This window comes from Eurytemora carolleeae, unplaced genomic scaffold (assembly GCF_000591075.1).
Source record: "Eurytemora carolleeae unplaced genomic scaffold, Eaff_2.0 scaffold825, whole genome shotgun sequence".
NCBI lineage: Eukaryota > Metazoa > Arthropoda > Copepoda > Calanoida > Temoridae > Eurytemora > Eurytemora carolleeae.
This window is the reverse complement of record NW_019397476.1, coordinates 101,359-123,182: the sequence shown is the minus strand read 5'-3', so window position 1 is coordinate 123,182 and position 21,824 is coordinate 101,359. Positions and strand designations below refer to the sequence as shown.

The following is a 21,824-nucleotide window of genomic DNA, read 5'->3' as shown; positions in this document are numbered from 1 at the left end:
ATAGAAACCCCGTAGGTTTTAGATAAATCCCCGTACGTTTTAGACAGAAAACCCGCAGGTTTTAGATAGAAACCCTGTAGGTTTTAGAAGCGGATTGTTAGTGAAGTCTTTTAATGAAAGTCACTTAAAACTGTGCGAACAGTGCCTTAGCTTTGTGCTAACTTCAAGTAAACAGCTCAACACTGAATGTGCGAATAGTCCCATAACCTTGTGTTAACTTTAAATTAACAACTCAAGACTCCCTTAACTTTGTGTTAACTTTAAGTTAACAGCTCAAGATTGCAAATATGCAAATAGTCCCCTAACTTTGTGTCCCCTAACTTGAAGTTAACAACTCAAGACTGAATGTGTGAACAGTCCATTAACTGTGTGTTAACTTCAAGTTAATATCTCAAGACTGAATGTGTAAACAGTCCACTAAGTGTGTGTTAACATATCTCAAGACTGAATGTGTAAACAGTCCACTAAGTGTGTGTTAACTTTAAGTTAATATCTCAAGACTGAATGTGTAAACAGTCCACTAAGTGTGTGTTAACCTCAAGTTAACAGCTCAAGACTGAATGTGCGACCAATTTACTTTGTGTTAACTAAAAGCTAACAGCTCAAGACTGAATGTGAATTATTCATTAAGAATAAACAATTCAATTTTTCATTCTAAGATAAGGACGGTATAGCTTGGATATTTCTACAGTTGCAAGAATTTAAAGCACGGTTTGAGAGTGAGACCTTCAAACTTTTTATATTCGTCATTTTCATTCAATCTAGTTGTATATTATTATATGCATACTATTAGGTATTTTATGAGATGTAATATAAAACAGAAAATTCAATCTATTTGTATATTATTATATGCATACTATTAAGTATTTTATGAGATGTAATATAAAACAGAAAATTCAATCTAGTTGTATATTATTATATGCATACTATTAAGTATTTTATGAGATGTAATATAAAACAGAAAATGGTTAATATGGAAATTTAAAAAGCATATTTGAAAAAAAGTAATTCAAAAGTAATTCAAAACTTGAAATACGTATGAATTTTTTGGTAAATTAAGTTAAAATAAATTAAAAGTTATATTTCAATGTGATTTTCACTCACTCTTATTATTTATTTTACTCCTTCTTTCTGCATATTGATTCACAAAAAGAAAAAAGAACATCTTAATATATTGAAAACAAGCAGCTTATATGTCCTACTGAAAAGGTTTAATTAAAGCTGCAACTGAAGACTGTTAAGCTGGACAGGTGTATATTAAAAAGTATATTTACAGAGTGTCTCTAAAAAACAGCATTTGAGCCTGAACCTCAAACTCGATGTTCGTTCTTTTGGACAATTATCAATATAAATAAATCTATAAATTAATGGCGTGTACTTGGTTAAACGAAACCATGTTTTTTTGATTTTGTTTTCTCAAGTGTTCAAGTATTTTCTATAAAATATATTTTCTTCTTGGTTTTACCATTTATTTGTTCTCTGTTTAACAAAAGAAAATATTTTGATTTGTTCACAGGATCTTTTAAAAATTATTCTTAGATTTAGATATTTGATCAAGTACAAAAGGAAAACAAAATAAACATTATTGGAATACATAATAGTAATAATAATAATAATAATAATAATAATAATAATAATAATAATAATAATAATAATAATAATAATAATTAGAATTCGATCATATTTACAAAGTATACAGCGTACATAAATGTCGTCTTTTAAATAAGTATATTCGCAATAAACAGATTTACGTCTAAAACCTTAAATTTTAGGATGACACAGCAAAAAAATAGACTTTTTATGCATTACTTAAACAACTAAATTTTGTATGCATTTCTTTAACAACAACAATAGCATAACATTCTTTTGGGAAAAATTTGAAGAGTTAATTGAAAAAAATATATTTTTATTTTACTTATATTTAAGACTATAGAGATAAGCTATTAGATGCAAATATTATCGTACATAACTTTTACAATAAATAGTTTCTAACTTGTCACGAAGCTAGTATAGTTTAGTTCTCACTGAAACGTAAACTCCAAATTAAATATTTGTAGATTGGGTTTGGTGGAGAATGAAGNGGGGGGGGAAGGTCTTCAGAATGGCTGGGAATGGGGAGGGGTTTGTCAGTACTGATAGGGGACTAGAGAGTAAGACTTCCACTATACTCTCCCCTCACCTGCCAAGTTTCTTATTGGTCGGACGAATTGGATGCTTAGCAGTCATTGGTTCATTCACCACTCACACAGTACAGCTCGATAATTCAAAACTAAATATTTTTAGATTTATACCTATAGATGGAAGCACAAGACTATAGTTTTAAACTATAAAAATACTACATAACCTTTTAGAAATCCCAGAAAATCCGTCACAGAATAATTTTAAAACCTTATATTTCAAATTCTGGTTCTGTTTAAAGCATTTAAGTAATACCTGCGTTTTAAATTTAAAAGTGGAGATTTTTATCTTTACCCAGGAAACATATACTGGTGTTTGCATTAGTTCAGGCATACTTACCTGGCGTGGAGGTTAACCGTGATCAAGAAGGCGGTTCCTCTAGGGTGAGGCCTTTCCATTGCACAACGGTTGGGCTGACCCCTACGATTACCCCAAATGTGGGTAACTCGAACGCGTAATTTTTGATAGTGGGGGACTGCGTTCGCGCTATCCCCTTATTATAAAACAAAACTCAAATTCGATTTCGGTTCGTCCTTAATTCATGCGTGAGAAACAGGGGCGGTTACAGAGATGAGCCGGAGCAATGATTCACCCCAGGATAATTTAACCCACCCCTCCTACAGCATAATGGGGAGCTACAGAAAGTGGAGTAGGCTCACCCCAATTAAATTCCTGTACCCTTAGGCCTTTACTCTTCAAAAATAAATAGTTAAGTAAATAGGTTAATTCTTATTTTTAAGAACATTTTTTTTTAAATTGTTAAAAATCAGTGTTTTCGAAAAGAAATTTTCTGCAGGAAGTCAGACGACATTCGTAAAAATAGGTCGTCTTTTATAGTCATACCATACAAAGTAAATCATATAAAAATGACAATAACTAAAAAAATTCTCATTTGGCATGCTGACACATGGTTTAGAATATTTTTAGATAATTTACATTTTAGGATTTCTAATACTTTGGTTTACCACATAATCAGCTGTCACAGGTTTTGAAACGTATAAAAAACTTTAAGTTTAATAATTCATGATTTTTTGTTTTAACGTTTTTTTCCACGAGAGTTATAAGAAGTTCAAGTTGAATCAGGTAGATGCTCGGATCAGCTAGGTAGAGGTTTATGTGCACTGGTGTCCGAAAAGCCGGTAGGCGTCTTTCAAAAGTGCTCAATGCCGGAACAGTCTTTTTTAATCTTGAAAAAAATAAGAAACAAAATCTTATTTTATACACAAAGACATACGTCTAAGCATTTTATACACTGAAATTTATTATTTATCGAGAAATAAGTTTTTGCCCCAAACTCTGAATTTTGATCCGTATGTCTTTGCAACCAGATATTTCAAGCTATGAATTCATTGTGAAAAAACACTCCAATTTCGACGATATCAAAGGTTTACACCATTAGGTTGCAAAGATATACGGATTTGAAAATTAGATTTCGTGGTAAAAATTAATCCTTGTTTTTTAATTTTAAATTATGTCTTGAATTTTACTTGATTCGTCGGTGATTTATCTATTTGTTTATCTATCTCAGGTTGTTTACATATATTTCAAATTATCTTTTACTTTTTTTATATCTGTAAAGTAAAGTAAACTCAATGTTGGATTAAGTGATTAAGGGATTTATAGAAGTGTCAAAAACACAATATAAAGGGGAAGGGGGGGGGTTATATTTTTACGTCATTTCATTTTTTAGAAAAATGTACCCTTTCCTTTCTTTAAAATGTTTGATGATACTCTTTGTGTTCTATTGTAATTCATAATGTTTGCCCACAACTATATTTATATGTTATGGCAACTGCTACAAAAAAGGAACGAACGAACCAAAACAAACACTAATACAGGTTTTTTTTTTAAATTAAAATATATGAACAATTTTTAATACAAACTTTGTAATAATTATATGTGGCCTTCCATCGTCTCCTATTCACAAGAATACCCGGACCTTAGACCGACGAAGGATGAGACGGACAGAAATGCTTGTAATTGTTAAACACTTTGTCTGAAACAAGGTACTAATGCAAGGAAAGTTATTTCAGAGGAGTTCGCATCTTTTGTACTGCAGTGTACTGTCTTTGGGCGGCAATGTAAATACAACACGGATGTCACAGACTGACATGGGATCCATCTTTCACATAAAAAATCAATGAAATATGACATAGGAAACTATTATGTGAATTATCAAAATTTTCAAAATTCAATGCTTTTATTCTCTTCGGATACTAAACGAACACTGATGCATCTATTCTTGTTTACAAATTCCACCCAGAGAGAACTGGTTCCAATATTTACGCAGAGTATACGCAACTGCAATTAACTTTCCTCGCATTTTAACACATTGTATGAAAGCTGTTTTATATAAAAGAAATATTGAAAACTACTTTTTATAATTCGCCGAGAATAAATATGTACATTAAAATTTTATACAACTGCGTTTGAATTTTCCAGATATGTGTTGACAGCACTGAGTTCCCTCTGTACGCTATCGTACACACCAGTTTTAAACAATTTGAACACCATTTGAGAGATAAACACACCGAGCCCTCTGCCCTTTTTCAGTTAAATGGGTACTGTTGTAAATCGGCCACTCCCCTCTTTCCATGAAGGATCACTTGAAGTTACGCTTATAGTCCATTTTAAAAATAAAAATAATTAATATTTTTTTTTTGAACTGGCAGGGTAAAAAGTCAGAAAGAAAAACAATTAATAGAAAAAATCCCAGGGGTTTACACTAATTTTGAGGAATGCATCACCCTGTTCTGACCTGTGCTTGAGAATCGGTTTTAATAAATATTTAGTTCTTTATTAATCCTGAACCCGGCAGAAGCTTTAATATGTCAGATAAAGAGGAATCTATGAAGAGATCATGTTTACTTATGAAAGGTACGGAGCATCAATATCTTAAAGGGACTGTAAGCATTAATATCTTAAAGGGACTGTAAGCCTTAATATCTTAAAGGGACTGTAAGCATCAATATCTTAAAGGGACTGTAAGCATTAATATCTTAAAGGAATTGTATGCATTAATATCTTAAAGGGACTGTAAGCTTTCATATCTTAAACGGACTGTAAGCATCTATATCTTAAAGGGACTGTAAGCATTAATATCTTAAAGGGACTGTAAGCATTAATATCTTAAAGGAATTGTATGCATTAATATCTTAAAGGGACTGTAAGCTTTAATATCTTAAACGGACTGTAAGCATCAATATCTTAAAGGGACTGTAAGCATTAATATCTTAAAGGAACTGTAAGCATTAATATCTTAAAGGGACTGTAAGCATTAATATCTTAAAGGAACTGTAAGCATTAATATCTTAAAGGAACTGTATGCATTAATATCTTAAACGGACTGTAAGCATTAATATCTTAAACGAACTGTAAGCATTAATATCTTAAAGGGACTGTAAGCATTAATATCTTAAAGGGACTGTAAGCATTAATATCTTAAAGGGACTGTAAGCATTAATTTCTTAAATTATACTCTATGGAAAGATGGTAATGCACAACGGTACCCGTAAAATCTTTGTCAGATCAAGCAAATTAGATATTAATGTGTGTAATTTTGAAAACTGTTTATTTTCAATTGTGGGTTCTCTAAAAAAGTTATAAATACCGCAGGAAAACTTGTAGAAATTATCAGAATTAAAACTAGCAAAAAGACAATAAATTTCACATTAATGATTAGATAAAGATTTTAAGGGTACAGAGTCCGAATTTAATGAATTTGAGCCGCGTCTCAAATTTGCCAAAATCCGGTTTCAATTGAGCGCCGACTTAAATCTTGAAACATTGAAGACATTTTTCGTCAATCGGTCTAAGTTACGATTTTCGGGACTAATCAGAAAATTTTAGAAGAATTAATTGTTTTGAAGAATTGAATAAGAATTTTCTTGTGGAAAATGCTAGGTTCGAGTATTATGGGTTTATTTTGGCGCTAAAACTTGGAGATAATCTAATATGTTATGGTACGCTCTGTATATTTAAGTCGCGTATTAAATTTAAGCTGCGGCTCAAATTCTTAAAATTCGGCCTCTGCATGCTTTGAACTGGGCATGTCTTTGCATGGAGGATCACTCGAAATTACTATTACACAGTCCCTGTAAAGAGAGGCTTCATCTATTAGAAATGGAACCTTAAGATTACTGCAGCAAAGCACAAAAATATATTGCTTGAATGTCGTATTCCCATTCCAGATTTTTCATGGGTTTCATTGAATATAATCAATCTAGAAAATTCCTCAAAAACCGTTTAAAACAGTTTGGTTTTCAATTACTGTTTTATTTTTCCTTTCTTACAAGAAATGTGATTTTTAACTTTTTTCTTTTTTCCATTATTCCTTTCTGTAATAAATTCAAATGTCGTCTTGAAGAATCTCAACCCTTATTATGGCCTAGCAGTTATGATCAATTTTTACGATCTAATTTAGATAAATTGTAGAGGGTGCTCTAAAACTATTTGTTTGTCTGTTTGCATGTCGGATCATAGTCCCTTTGACCGATTTGCCTCAAATTTTGATTAGGGAATCCGGCAGAATCACGGGAATGTTCTGGTTTATAAGTTCTAATTAGACGTAAATTCTTCAGTTATCTTGGCTCCACAATTTACCATAAATGAAGTAAAAAGAACTGCATCCTTAGTTCTAGTATTCGGAATTAAAAAAAAAAAATTTTAGTAAGCAGTGTCGACTATATACACGAAAAATGTGGTCTAAACCAAGGATGTAATGCAAGGAAAGTTAATTGCGGTCGTGTATACTCTGCGTACATATTAAAACCAGTTCTCTTTGGGCGGAATTTGTAAACAAGAATAGATGCATCAGTGTTCGTTTAGTATCCGAGGAGGTTAAAAGCATTAAATTCTGATAATTTTGATAATTCACATAATAGTTTCTTATGACCAGAATATTTCATTGATTTTTTATGTGAAAGATGGATCCCATGTCAGGCTGTAACATCTGTCTTGTGTTTACATTACCGCCCAGAGACAGTACACTGCAGTACAAAAGATGCGTACACCTCTGAAATAACTTCTTCATACAGAAATATTTGGTCATCGATCAGTAAATAAAATTGACAGTATCATCGTGTATCCTAACTTAGGATGGTATAAGCGTGTACACTGATTTAGGACGGTTTAGGTCTGTATTCTATAATTAGGGATGGTAAGCGTGTATACTAATTCAGGATGGTTTTGGCCTGTATTCTAATTCAGGAAAGTGTGTATACTAATTTAGGAAGGTATAAGCGTGTATCCTAATTTAGGAAGGTATAAGCATCAATCCTAATTCAGGAGGAAGGTATAAGGCATGTATTCTAATTCAGGAGGAAGGTATAAGCGTGTATCCTTATTTAGGAAGGTATAAGGCGTGTATCCTAATTTAGGAAGGTATAAGCATGTATTCTAATTTTGGATGATTTAAGCGTGTATCCTTATTTAGGAAGGTATAAGGCGTGTATCCTAATTTAGGGAGGTAAAGCATGTATCCTAATTTTGGATGATATAAATAAGCGTGTATCCTAATACAAGGGGAAGGTATAAGGCGTGTATCCTAATTCAGGAAGATATAAGCGTGTATCCTGCAGTAACCTGAAGGAGTACTGGAGAAGAGTAAATATACCAGAAGCTAAGGTAGAGTACAGGGTTGCAAGTGGTGGCAAGGTAATTAGAGAGAAATATTTGAAGTAATATACTTGTGCAATATTACAATCCTTTTCAGAAGATATTTTTAGATTATTTAAATTCAAACCTGTTATTTTATGTTTGTTTAAAGTGACGCTGTAATGATATTCTAAACCTAATTTTTAAAAAATGGCCATTTTTATTAGAATAATGCGTCCGTTTATGTCGTTTATAATCTTCTTTATCATGTGATACATTTTAAAAGAGGATTTATTCTACTAATATTCTTTTAAGCAAAATGTATCCATTAGATATTCTCTTCAAATGAAAGTGTCAAAACAATAATCAGGAGTAATGTTTTTTGTAGGTAAAGTTGGCTCAAGACTGCTATGTATATTTTAATGTTATCCCTTCTGACTCCAAGCAAAACAGGTACGTTGATAGTTTCTCCGCAATAGGTTCAGATAGCATCAAGTCATCATTTATTATTCTGGATCCATGACTGCATTTGTTTGCTCATCATAACTGTTTTTAAAAGCATGGGTCATGGGCCCCTTCACTGCCTGAAGCAGTTGGTTCCATCCATCCTTTAACAACTCGAATGACCAGGTTTGCTCTCTTCATCTCCAGGTTGAATGAAGATTAATTTAACCTTGTCCTCACTGTTAAGACTAAATTTAACATAATTATTTGTTTTCATAATATTTCAAAACCCAAAACTGTTCCATACATAAAAATATAGTTAAATCAGTTCCATCCATAGACGTAATATTGTTATATATGAAAGAAAAATGAATCAATACAACTACTCATTTGATCTAATATTCGACGAGTCGGTTTTTCTTACAATTTATTATTATTTATAAAGATACAAACACTATAAGAAAATACTATACGAATCAAATTGCATGAATTGAGAATAGTTCAGAGTGATGGAAGATCTCCAGGGGAACCCCGGGAGCTGGGCGGCCATCCCACCAGCGCCCGGGCCTCTGGAATAACGGAACTATTGGCGTGGCTTCGGTTATCAGCTTGGCTTGGGTTATTTATAGAATTCACATGCAAACTCAAATAAATCCGTTAGGATTCAAAAGTCTATCCAAAGGGTAAAAGGGGGGGGCATGATACTCCTAGGTAGCTATGATCTCAGCGATCTAAAAAATCCTTGAATCGCTGATCGTAAAAGATCAACAAAATCACACATTGTTACAATATCAATTGACCTTCCATTTATAGAGTGGTAGTTGCGATGATCTACATGGTCAACAAAGCATTCATGTAATATACCGCAAATATCCCGTTAAAGATGTTTTTGAAAATTTGTATGATAATAATATTTTATTTTCAAAATATGTAATAGTTAGCATACAAATATATCAATAAAAGTCTAAAGGGCACACTACTACAATTTTTTCTTAAAATAAATTTTTATCCCTTTTGATTTTTTCCAAGATCCAACTACCATCACTAACTTAAAAAAAAAATTAGGAATCCCAAAAAATAATATTGGACAGTTTAAAGAAGTTTTAAATTTGTATTTCTTGCTGAGTTACTTGTTTTTTAAACCCTTTTTTCATAAAATTTAATACTTTTCAAGAAAAAATGTTTCAAACTACCTTTTCATACAAGTTTACAAAATATGCTCCTTTCAAAAAAAAAGTTCTATACCGTTACCTTGAAATACCTCACAATCGAACCAAAGCATAGACATCTAAAAACGATAAATGACTTTTACTTTCCAAGATGGCAGCTTATTACTGAGATTTGGTTTGGTTCTGCTTCCAGTAAGATGTCCGTGAACTGCATCAAGTTTGTACCTGGAGAAGAATTTGAAACAGTTCTACCTGATGGTAGGGAGTGCAGGTACAGGGGGACCCATAAAGGATGAGACTTTAATAATTGCTGAGGCAAAACTCTATAAATATATTGATCAGAAGGTTCTATATAGACTTCAGCAAATTCACCATGAAATGAGTATGGTCGTCTTTAAACGTTCATTTTATACGTTCACCCTGATCAAATGTACAAAAGAAGTAAAGGGATCATTTTAATCAATTAATCAAATAATATTCCCCTAAAACCTGACCTAGATCCCCTTTGTATCCCTCCCTAGACTATAGAATTGATTCAACAATTAACTCTTGAGACAAATTCGGCCTTTTTCCTATAAACACAGAGAAATAATGATTGTATTAACAGGGTGAGTATTTTGCTTTTAATTTACAGGGTGATTAGTTTCATTTTCTTTTTCAGAGTCATTATTTTGATTGAGGATAATGTAATGACGAGTTATCAGGTAATTTTTTAAAACATTTGATTTTTACATGGACAGAGATTTTACTAACAAATTCTAATTGCTTCTATAAATATGTAATGCTAGGAGAATATAATTAAGGAGATTGAAGGTTAGGGTTTATGTTTCATACGTCACTGTTGGTTATTCAGAGAGCTGAGGAAATATAGTTTTTATGTAAATAATAACAAATATTGTAGAAAAGGCTGGACATTTGTGGGCCGCACAGTAGTAACTATAGCTACAGAGCTGTGATATAAATCGTAAAATGTAAAGAAACCCTATTATCACTCCTGATTTGAAGATATGTATCTATCCCTGGACCGAGTATAGCTCATGAACCCCTGGACCTATTATAGCTAATGAACCCCTGGACCGATTTTAGCTCATAAACCCCTGAACCGATTATAGCTCTTGAACACCTGAACCGATTATAGCTCTTGAACCCCTGGACCTAGTATAGCTCCTAAACCCCTGAACCGATTATAGCTCTTGAACCCCTGGACCTAGTATAGCTCCTGAACCCCTGATCCGATTATAGCTCATGAACCCTTGGACCGATTCACCACAAATTTTAGTTCGGGACATCTGGAGACCTCAAGAATGTTCTCATAACTTTGTTTAAAGATTTTAAGTTGGGTTGACTCCAGGCAAAGCTTGGTTCCCAAGCTAGTGTATGAGTATACTTGTACTTGTAGGTTCCTCTGTGCTCGGAGAAATGTGAGAGTTCTCCAGACACTCTTGTAATCAGACAATTTACACAGGACGGGTTCATTCTCAGGTAAACCTTTACACAGGATATATTCATTCTCAGTTAAACCAGTACACAGGATATATTCATTCTCAGGTAAACCAGTACACAGGATATATTCATTCTCAGGTAAACCAGTACACAGGATATATTCATTCTCAGGTAAACCAGTATACAGGATATATTTATTCTCAGTTAAACCAGTATACAGGATATATCCATCCTCAGGCAAACCAGTACACAGGATATATTCATTCTCAGGTAAACCAGTATACAGGAAATATTCATTCTCAGGTAAACCAGTACTCAAGATATATTCATTCTCAGGTAAACCAATATACAGGATATATTCATTCTCAGGTAAACCAGTTCACAGGATATATTCATTCTCAGGTAAACCAGTTCACAGGATATATTCTTGTTATTCAAGAATCCACCACACAATAAGTTATAAGTTATGTAAAAATTACACATTATAAAACTAAAATCTAATCGTCCGTTGACCAACACCCGTTTTGAACCACCCAAAAATATTTTTGAATTGTTTGATTCCCAATGGTATTCATTATGGAGTTAAAATTATTTGAGTATCAAATATGGTCCTCTATAAGAGTGACTAGTGGATTTCTGCAGCCAAGAAAAGAGAAGAAATCGAAAGAACTATATCTGTTTAAAACAGAAAAAAACAATATTTTCTTGTTAGTTTTGTGTCTCGAATCGTGCATGTAACGCATTGAACTGAGGGGTTACTTGAAATTACGCCGAAGTTTAAAGTATGAATGTTTATAAAACTAACTTTAAACTTAAAACTAAACTTTTATTTTTTTTGGCTTCAGAATGGAGTGCGAAGGAGTGATTTCAACGCAGGTATAAATGAAGGATTTTTTTGAGGGGGGTGATTTATAAAATCATTACCGTCGCTGGGGGGCGAAGTTCTGCAAAAAATGAAAACATTATGACTCTATCTCAGTGGGATACCCCCACCCACATCTAAGGGTAAAGAAAAGAAAGGTAGGGTTTGTTATAGAGGTAATTATTTGATAAAATCTGTCATGCATAATTAAACTAGAATATTAAACAATTAAAGTTTAATACATGAAACCTTCTCAGATAGGAAAAGTGAAATGAAAAATAAAATAATCTGCTGATGGGGTGGGGGGATATTATATAATATAATATAATTGATAATCATTAATATTTTAGGAGTTTATAAGATGCCTGGAGGACTCCTAGATGTTTATTAATATTATTGTTGTTTTTTTTAATTATTTTGAAAAGTTGACTCAAGAAATTGCTTGATATGGTGCCAGGACAAACTCCTGAAAGACAAACTCCTGAAAGACAAACTCCGGAAAGACAAACTCCGGAAAGACAAACTCCGGAAAGACAAACTCCTGACGAGACAAACTCCTGAAAATACAAACTCCTGAAAGACAAACTCCTGAAATTATGAAATTTTTCTCTGAATGAAATATGATAAAATTCATAAACTTTAGGAGAAAATATCCTAGAAAAAATTCTCAATCTTTAGTAATTTGAATATGCTTCAAGCAGCAAAGTATTACAATGATCAGAATAACCAGCAAATTTATTATTGTTTATTTTTTCTGGGCAGAGCGCTGCGGCTACATTAAATATAAATTGTGAAACATTTTTTTAAATTTGATATTATGGAGTTTGTATTTCAGAAGTTTTTATTTTCCGGAGTTTGTCTTTCCGGAGTTTGTCTTTCAGGAGTTTGTCTTTCAGGAGTTTGTCATGGCGCCCTTGATATATCATATAAATAAATATATTTCTTAAGTTTTACCCTTCGATATTTTTAAGTTAAAAATTTATTAAAAAATAATAAAATTCAAATTTGAAAATGTTATTATGCTATTTTAAGAGGACACACGATGTATTTTCAAGTGATTCTCCATTTAAGAGTTACAGGCCGTAGACTCTGCCGTCTAAGCAACATTTTTGGAAATAGCCTTATTTTTATTTTTTGAAAACTGATAATTTTCATTTTCAGTATTTAAGCTGCGAAATCCGCCGAAAACCGGTTTCAATTGAGCGTCGGCTAAAATCTTGAAACATTGAATACAATTTTAAGTGGAACCAACCATATTTGAGCGGCGTCTCAAATTCAAGCTGCGGCTCAAATTCTTTAAATACTGCCTCCGGTATAAATTAGACATGTAAATATTTAAAAAAGAAGGTTCATTTGAAATTAACAGTCCCATTAAAAACTTATTTCAAATAAAAATACAATTTAATCTTATATATTTTTAAAACCTTTAAATGATCTACAGTTAAGCTACAGAGCTTAACTTCATCTGGTCTAATCTTCAAACGTTTACCATTGACGAGTTTAAGAAATTGTTTTTGTTTAAGTTGTGTGTAATTTATTAAGAAACAAATTATTACACGAAAAAAATGAGAAATAATAAACATTGATAACATAAAAACTCACATATTTTTCAAAAACATTTATAGTGTATTAAAAAGTATAAAACATTATTTATTTTTAAATTGCTGAATTGTAAATAATCAGTTAAAAACTATTTTTTTTTAAACTATTGAATTGATTTAAATATTATGAGAATTGCTGAGGTAAAGAGAGTACCATCAACAATTCACAACAATGTATTTTCTTTACCTGACTGAAAGTTCAACCATTATTTTGCTTATTCGGTGCCTAAGAAATCTGACAAAATCTATTTCATAAAAGAATGTACTTAGCGTTGTGGATTGTTAAATGATACTCTAATTCAATAGATAAAGGTGGTTGAAAATACATTGACAATTCATTGAAAATAAAAATAAGTGTGAATTTTAAGATATTATTTCGGACTGAGGTTTCTCAGATTCATTTGTCTTCCAGTTTCACATTGTAGTGGTAACTATGATATTTTTAAATAATTGATATTCTGAAATATTAATATTTTTAAATATTGATATTTTTAAATATTAATATTTTTAAATATCGATGTTTTTAAATCTTGATATTTTTAAATATTGATATTCTTAAATATTAATGTTTTTAAATATTAATATTTTCAAATATACATTTATTCACAATTACTAGAAAGGACTATTTACTGTTACAACGATCAAAGTTATATTTACAAAAGTGTTCTAAGAGAAAATATATTAAACTTATTCTTTTATTAATTTTAAATATAATGTAATTTAATTATTGTTTTAATTAAAGGACGGGTTTAGATTCTTTTTACACTGGAAAAAATACATGTAAACATTAACAGTTTCTTTCCATAGCAAAACAAAAAGATTTTCAAAAATGCTAGAAACGAGATTTCATAGTTTTGGAATGTTTTTTTTGTATAAGTTTTAAGCACAAGAAAAAAGTGCAACCGTTAGCATTAACATTTATGTTTTCCATTAAGTAAAATTGAGCAAAATGGTCATCAAACAGTTACTAATTGGTCATTAATAACAGCCACATTTGCTAACTTTATAATTAGGCACAAAGTTTTTTATGATCAGAATTAAGTAGAAATAAATACATTTTATATTTTTGTTAAGTTTATGTAGTGAAATAGGTCTCTAATAAATTTCTATGGTTTAGAGACATGGGAAGAAATATTTGGTTTGGCTTCAAGCTCCAATAGATTATTTTTATTGAGGCGGTTATGTTAAAGTTGTCTGGGAGCTGGTATTCACTTTACTTTACTTGTCTTGGAGCTGGTATATATTGAACACTTTACTTTAGTTGTCTGGGAGCTGGTTTTCACTTTACTTTACTTGTCTTGGAGCTGATATACATTGAACACTTTACTTTAGTTGTCTTGAAACTGGTGTTCACTTTACTTTACTTGTCTTGGAGCTGGTATACATTAAACACTTTACTTTAGTTGTCTGGGAGCTGGTGTTCACTTTACTTAACTTGTCTTGGAGCTGGTATACATTAACCACTTTACTCTAGTTGTCTGGGAGCTGGTGTTCATTCTACTTTACTTGTCTTGGAGCTGGTATACATAAAACACTTTACTCTAGTTGTCTGGGAGCTGGTGTTCATTCTACTTTCACTTTACTCTAGTTGTCTGGGAGCTGGTGTTCATTCTACTTTACTTGTCTTGGAGCTGGTATACATTATACACTTTACTTTAGTTGTCTGGGAGCTGGTGTTCATTTTACTTTACTTGTCTTGGAGCTGGTATACATTATACATTATACTTTAGTTGTATTGGAACTAGTATACATTATACTTTAGTTGTATTGGAACTAGTATACATTATACTTTAGTTGTCTTGGAGCTGGTATACATTATACTTTAGTTATCTTGGAACTGGTATACATTATACTTTAGTTGTATTGGAACTAGTATACGCTATACTTTAGTTGTCTTGGAGCTGGTATACATTATACTTTAGTTATCTTGGAACTGGTATACTATACAGTTTACTTTATTTGTATTGGAGCTGGTATAAATTATTCTTTAGTTGTCTTGGAGCTGGTATACATTATACTTTAGTTGTCTTGGAGCTGGTATACATTATACTTTAGTTGTCTCGGAGCTGGTATACATTATACTTTAGTTGTCTTGGAGCTGGTATAAACTATTTTGTTGTTGTCTTGCAGCATGGTAAACATTAGTCTTTATTTATCTTGGAGCTGGTACACGTTACTCTTTTGTTGTCTTGGAGCTGGAAAACTTTTTTATTCGGTTGCCTATATATGCTTCAAAGGTTTAACTTATGTAAGGTTGCAAGCCTAGAGCCTGTAGTAAGAATTAATGAGATCTTGCTATTTTAATCTTGAATATGATATAGGTTACGGCAATCCAAGCCAAACTCACAAGAAATCCTCTGAAATAGAAAAAAAGGTGTTAAAAAAATAGTTTTTTCATTTTGTTGGTTTGCTACTGCGGATTTGATATGATGAGTACCTTACTACTACAGGATGGAATATATCCTGGTATACCTGGCTACTATAGGATGGAATATATCCTGGTATACCTTATATTATTAAACCTGGAACATGGTTTCATATTATTAAACCTGGATCGTGGTTTCATATTATTAAACATGGAACACGGTTTCATATTATTAATTCTGGAGCATGGTTTCATATTATTAAACCTGGAACATGGTTATATATTATTAAACCTGGAACATCTATTCATCTTATATGTTTAAAGTTCATCCATTCAAATGGCACCGTCATGACATTTTCCATGTATTTCATGACAAAATAGCTTGAAATCTTCTTCTGTCTCAAGCAATATCTGATGCACTAATCATTTTTCTGCTTTGTCTAAAATACAGTTCGTCACATTTAATTGGACTAAACCCGAAATAGTTAAATATATCGCTTGTGACGGAAGAAGTGAATAGGGAATTTATTGTATTGGATCAATTAGTCCTTCTAAAGTCTAACGAAAGACCTTGTGGTCTTTGGTCCGGGATTAGAAAGAACTACTGAGTACGTATCCTGAGGTAAATCCGGTATTTAAAAATTATCTCCTCTGTCGTTGATTTAAAAAAAAATTATTTGTATAAAAAAAATAAGTGAGAAATTTGAGTTTGGTTGTGTTTAATGAATTGAAATATGGGCAAATCCGAAACTCTCTGTCATTGTAAAAAGAAAAAAATGCTTTAATTGTTAAACACCGTGTAAGTAAAGACAACCTTTTTCATTAACCCCATGCTTAATGGAAGCCCCTGCTACTATTATATAATTGTATTTCACCTATAGTAGTTCCACAGAGACCCTGGAGTAAAGTTAACACGAAGAGAAGGATCAGCGAACCTTCCACTGGAACCTGAACAAAAACCCTTAAAAAAAGTAAAAGATTTCAAAAATTAATGTCTTTGCTTTTAATCAAATCTTTTGATGATTCTTACCAATTTTTATTTAATCTTAATGTTTTTCATAAGCAGCAAGCCTTTAAAAGGAAATCAATACCTTAAAAACTCCTATCATAAAGGCCAGTGTGACAATAACCTAAAAACCAGAAAATAACACCAAAACTCATGGGGGGGAGGTGAAATTGTTTTGATATCGTGAACACGGGAGAAGAGGGCTTAGGGAACGGGTATATACTATTTTTTATAATAAAACAATAAAAAAGTTATTGAAAATGTCACCATTAAATGCATTCACACAATCGTTTTTGAATTTGTTTTTTGTTCTGTTAATTAAAGAACTTATGAACCCCACAATGTCTTCTGTTAGTGTACTGCAGATTACTGCAGTACGCACCGAAAGCTTAGTTTAAATCAAATTATCATGATGATATAAATGATACTGAAGCTCATAAAGAAACGGACTACTCGCCCTAATTTTCTAATCCCTATAACATTGAAACCTGACTGTGTAAACCTTTGATATTTTTAACTTTGGCTATTTAATCCAGTAGAATTCATAACTTTAAATATAAAAAGACGTTAAGTTGCACAAATAGTTACTTCGTTCTTAAGCAGACATTGTAAAAGTGTAACTACTTTATAGACCTAAGTCCGAAATTGTTTTTTTTAAAGCAACAGTAACAAAGTGTTCTTTTTTATCAAGGACTCTCTTGCAATTCGCAATTCTACGACTTTTTCCGCTGGACATTTTTGGTGATAAAAATTTGCACTTTTTTCCAATTACAGTTTTGATTGTGACTTAATGGATGTTTCCATGCTCTGAACAACCAAGGGACAATCAATGTAATTTTAAGTGACTAAACATTTAAAAACCTAAATACTGGATTCACAACGCTACTTTTAAAACGGTTATTAGAGAGAAAAATAATATCCTTTGTCTTCCTCCTTATCCTTACTAGTCAGAAAGTTGAAAGGGTATTTACCCTTCAAATGAAGTGTTATTTAAAATCCCTTTAGAGTTTGAGCAAGGTATTAATGCAAGGAAAGTTAATTGCAGTTGCGTATACTCTGCGTACATATCGAAACCAGTTCTCTCTGGGCGAAATTGGTAAACGAGAATAGATGCATCAGTGTTCGTCTAGTATCCGAGGATGATAAAAGCATTAAAATTTGATAGTTTTGAAAATTCACATAATTGTTTCCAATGACCAGAATATTTAATAGATAATTTTTTTGTGAAAATGGATTCCATGTCAGGCTATGACATCAGTCTCGTGTTTACTTTTCCGCCCAAAGGCAGTACACTGCAGTACAAAAAAATGCGTACACCTCTGCCATAACTTTCCTTGCATTAGTACCTTGAGTTTGAGATTATATAATTATTAACCTGAAAGTATCATGTTGGGATAGAATATTCCTAGAGCTATCTGAGTAGCGTCCTGCTGGGTCTGGCAGACACTGGAAATTATCAAACCTGGAACATGGTTTCATATTATTAAACCTGGAACATGGTTATATATTATTAAACCTGGAACATGGTTTCATATTATTAAACCTGGAACATGGTTTCATATTATTAAACCTGGAACATGGTTTCATATTATTAAACCTGGATCGTGGTTTCATATTATTAAACATGGAACACGGTTTCATATTATTAATTCTGGAGCATGGTTTCATATTATTAAACCTGGAACATGGTTATATATTATTAAACCTGGAACATCTATTCATCTTATATGTTTAAAGTTCATCCATTCAAATGGCACCGTCATGACATTTTCCATGTATTTCATGACAAAATAGCTTGAAATCTTCTTCTGTCTCAAGCAATATCTGATGCACTAATCATTTTTCTGCTTTGTCTAAAATACAGTTCGTCACATTTAATTGGACTAAACCCGAAATAGTTAAATATATCGCTTGTGACGGAAGAAGTGAATAGGGAATTTATTGTATTGGATCAATTAGTCCTTCTAAAGTCTAACGAAAGACCTTGTGGTCTTTGGTCCGGGATTAGAAAGAACTACTGAGTACGTATCCTGAGGTAAATCCGGTATTTAAAAATTATCTCCTCTGTCGTTGATTTAAAAAAAAATTATTTGTATAAAAAAAATAAGTGAGAAATTTGAGTTTGGTTGTGTTTAATGAATTGAAATATGGGCAAATCCGAAACTCTCTGTCATTGTAAAAAGAAAAAAATGCTTTAATTGTTAAACACCGTGTAAGTAAAGACAACCTTTTTCATTAACCCCATGCTTAATGGAAGCCCCTGCTACTATTATATAATTGTATTTCACCTATAGTAGTTCCACAGAGACCCTGGAGTAAAGTTAACACGAAGAGAAGGATCAGCGAACCTTCCACTGGAACCTGAACAAAAACCCTTAAAAAAAGTAAAAGATTTCAAAAATTAATGTCTTTGCTTTTAATCAAATCTTTTGATGATTCTTACCAATTTTTATTTAATCTTAATGTTTTTCATAAGCAGCAAGCCTTTAAAAGGAAATCAATACCTTAAAAACTCCTATCATAAAGGCCAGTGTGACAATAACCTAAAAACCAGAAAATAACACCAAAACTCATGCATTTAATTAAAGTAGATTATTAAATGAAAAAAAAATTCTTAAAAATTTAGCTTAAAAATACGTTTGAGTTGATTGTTGGTTTATTTTCCTGTACGAGATTGACCGACACAGCACAGAGAAAATGCGCAACAGAGAGTTCGCTTGATGTGACCCCGGCCACCCAGGTTCGGTCAAGCAGACCCTCATTCCGCTCTATATCAGACCCGGACACAATTAGAAATAGTCCCAGACATTTAGGACTGGAAGGGTTGCGGAAAATATTTTGCAATTCGCAATAATTTTATTTGTATGATAGACCAAAAGTAAAAGAGTATCAATAAGAACAATGATCATTAGATAAAAAGGGCCCTTAAATAACAAAATTTGTTTATTAAATTGGTCGGGTTCCTATGAGTATTATCATGGCTGAGTAGCCCAGAGCCATGCTGTGTACAATAGTTAATATTATGCCTGAAAATATTATGTTATTATTATGAATAATATCTGCATGGGCAAGATGTACTTTGTGGTTGAAAAAATCAATACGAAACTTGACATTATTATATTTGACATAAAAGCAGTAAACACATTATTCCAAGTGAGCAATATAAATTGTGAAAAAAATGGTCGGAATATAGTTTTAGAGCTGCACCATTGCTTATATGAGGCTTGTGGGATTTAAAAAAATTACAAAAATCGGGAAAAATACCAATAAAAATTTTACTCATGAAAGGATATGAGATATGGAGCAATACAACAAACATCATAACCCAGATCTTTGGAAACATCGAAAGAATTTATAAGTGTCGTCTTGACAATTTTTCAATAGGATTTATATTATTATTTATACCTAAGTCGCAGTAATTGTTTAAAAAAATAAATTGCCATGAAATATGCGGGAACAGTTTTAAAGAGCTCTATATAATATTCAATTAAAAAAACTAATCTCCAGTATTCCATTATCAGGAGGTTTAGAAAACAACATTTAGAAATTCTTTAGATGTGTCTGAAGTTCTAGCTTAAGAGTTGTAAAACTTGAAAAAAGGCATAATTTACCTGGTGCCATGAAATCCGTAAAAGTAAGACGATCTGTTCCATAAACCGGTTCCTGGAACTCTAGTGGAAGAGATGCCGCGTCACCAGAAATATGGCAGACAGTGGCCAGCTGATCAACAAACCGCTGGAAGGCTTGCGCTAGCTTCAGTTGCACTGTGAAGGCAATCTGCTGGTTTGTCACATCCAACTACAAGACAGTTAATTGATTAATGGTTTTACAGTAAAAAAAATGCAGTGATTTATGGTTGATATTTTACGCCTTGTGAAAAGCCTTTAAGCTATTTTTATTTTTAACACATCTGCTAATGGATCTCTAAAATCTTTGAATTATAAATATCAAAATTTAAAAAAACAATAATATTTTAGAATTGGCTATCAATTCTAAAATTATTATTGTTTTTTCAAATTTCAATATTTATAATTCAAAGATTTTAGAGATCCATTAAAGCAATAATGTTTTCCAAGAAGAAGCCCCATTGGATGCGCATATAAGCTCTGTCATATATTACAGTGGAACCCTTAAAACTGTGGAATAAGAATTATATGTGTTCTTAATATTGTTATAAAGCACAATTTTTACCTGTAGATTGAAAATTAACTTGTGTATATATATATAGGGTTGTTAATCGTTTTTGTAAACGATCGTTAAACGATCGTTAAACGATCGTTTTTTGTTTCGTTTTCAAAAACGATCGTTTCGTTTTCAGAAAAAAACGATCGTTTTTAAAAACGACCCACTCGTTTTGAACGTTGAAAACGAATAGCGATCATTTTTGAAAACGATCGTTTTTATTAAAACGATTTGCAATCGTTTTTTATACGATTGTTTTTAAAAAACGATCGTTTTTGAAATTTTTTTTTATTGACAATTATGTTAACGATCGTTAACGAAGGGTCGTCGTTAACGATCGTTAACGAAGGGTCGTCGTTAACGATCGTTAACGAAGGGTCGTCGTTAACGATCGTTAACGAAAGGTCGTCGTTAACGATCGTTAACGAAGGGTTGTCGTTAACGATCGTTAACGAAACGACGAACTTTATCAAAACGGTTGTTTTTGGAAAAAAATTACATGCAACTTTATTGAATGTCGTCTTACATGAAGTTTAACAGTTGTGGGGGAGTTAAAACTCCTTGATATTTTCTTAAAAACTACTCAATGATAAGTACAGATGCCCTTCAGGTCGGTTTCCTCTCTTCGTTAACGATCGTTAACGAAGGGGTCGTCGGTAACGATCGTTAACGAAGGGTCGTCGTTAACGAAGGTCCGTCGTTAACGATCGTTAACAAAACAACGAATTTTATAAAAACGATCGTTTTGAAAAACGATCGTTTTGAAAAACGATCGTTTTAAAAACGACCATTTTTAAAAAAACGAACTTTTTAAAAAACGATCGTTTTTAAAAACGATCGTTTCGTTTTCGATTTTTCGTCGTCGTTATCATAACGAAACGATCGTTTTTCTGAAAAATGAAAACGTTAACATCCCTATATATATATATAGAGCATTGCACAATTGCTGTGTTTCATGTTTATTTTCGATATGTCAAAA

General features: G+C 32.0%; 2 protein-coding genes, 1 long non-coding RNA gene and 1 other non-coding gene across 4 annotated transcripts in view; 2 read left to right on the top strand and 2 right to left on the bottom strand.

The window, feature by feature from the left end:
• The first annotated feature begins 2,509 nt into the window (after positions 1–2,509).
• Positions 2,510–2,674, top strand: LOC111714500 (U1 spliceosomal RNA). The gene has a single exon (XR_002767992.1). It is a non-coding gene; the product is annotated as a U1 spliceosomal RNA (small nuclear RNA).
• Positions 2,675–3,696: 1,022 nt separating this feature from the next.
• On the top strand, positions 3,697–12,172 carry LOC111714491 (fatty acid-binding protein homolog 6). The gene is made up of 8 exons (XM_023489612.1): positions 3,697–4,016; positions 7,733–7,803; positions 8,162–8,226; positions 9,538–9,657; positions 10,048–10,090; positions 10,786–10,868; positions 11,675–11,705; positions 12,042–12,172. Exons 1-8 carry the CDS (start codon positions 3,935–3,937, stop codon positions 12,069–12,071), a joined length of 525 nt encoding a protein of 174 aa, XP_023345380.1. The 5' UTR covers positions 3,697–3,934; the 3' UTR covers positions 12,072–12,172.
• Positions 12,173–13,394: 1,222 nt separating this feature from the next.
• Positions 13,395–14,863, bottom strand: LOC111714497 (uncharacterized). Its single transcript, XR_002767991.1, has 2 exons — positions 13,890–14,863; positions 13,395–13,750 (listed from the first exon to the last, which is right to left on the bottom strand). It is a non-coding gene; the product is annotated as an uncharacterized LOC111714497 (long non-coding RNA).
• A 3,170-nt stretch (positions 14,864–18,033) lies between these two features.
• LOC111714492 (ABC transporter G family member 20) overlaps positions 18,034–21,824 on the bottom strand; it is a 31,666-nt gene continuing 27,875 nt past the window's right edge. The window contains exons 20-25 of the mRNA XM_023489613.1: positions 20,275–20,461; positions 19,627–19,689; positions 19,328–19,431; positions 19,168–19,206; positions 18,952–19,024; positions 18,034–18,125 (exon numbers count right to left, since the gene is read on the bottom strand). Coding sequence (XP_023345381.1) covers positions 18,034–18,125; positions 18,952–19,024; positions 19,168–19,206; positions 19,328–19,431; positions 19,627–19,689; positions 20,275–20,461 — 558 coding nt within the window. The remainder of the gene's footprint in view (positions 18,126–18,951; positions 19,025–19,167; positions 19,207–19,327; positions 19,432–19,626; positions 19,690–20,274; positions 20,462–21,824) is intronic.

What these genes read in the sequence shown, in the direction of transcription:
- LOC111714491 (XM_023489612.1), top strand. Translation starts at nt 3,935, where the DNA reads ATGTTTGCCCACAACTATATTTATATGTTATGGCAACTGCTACAAAAA. An exon ending in TAAATATACCAGAAGCTAAG is followed by an intron (nt 7,804 to 8,161) that starts GTAGAGTACAGG and finishes TGTTTTTTGTAG; the next exon opens with GTAAAGTTGGCTCAAGACTG. An exon ending in TCTGACTCCAAGCAAAACAG is followed by an intron (nt 8,227 to 9,537) that starts GTACGTTGATAG and finishes TTACTTTCCAAG; the next exon opens with ATGGCAGCTTATTACTGAGA.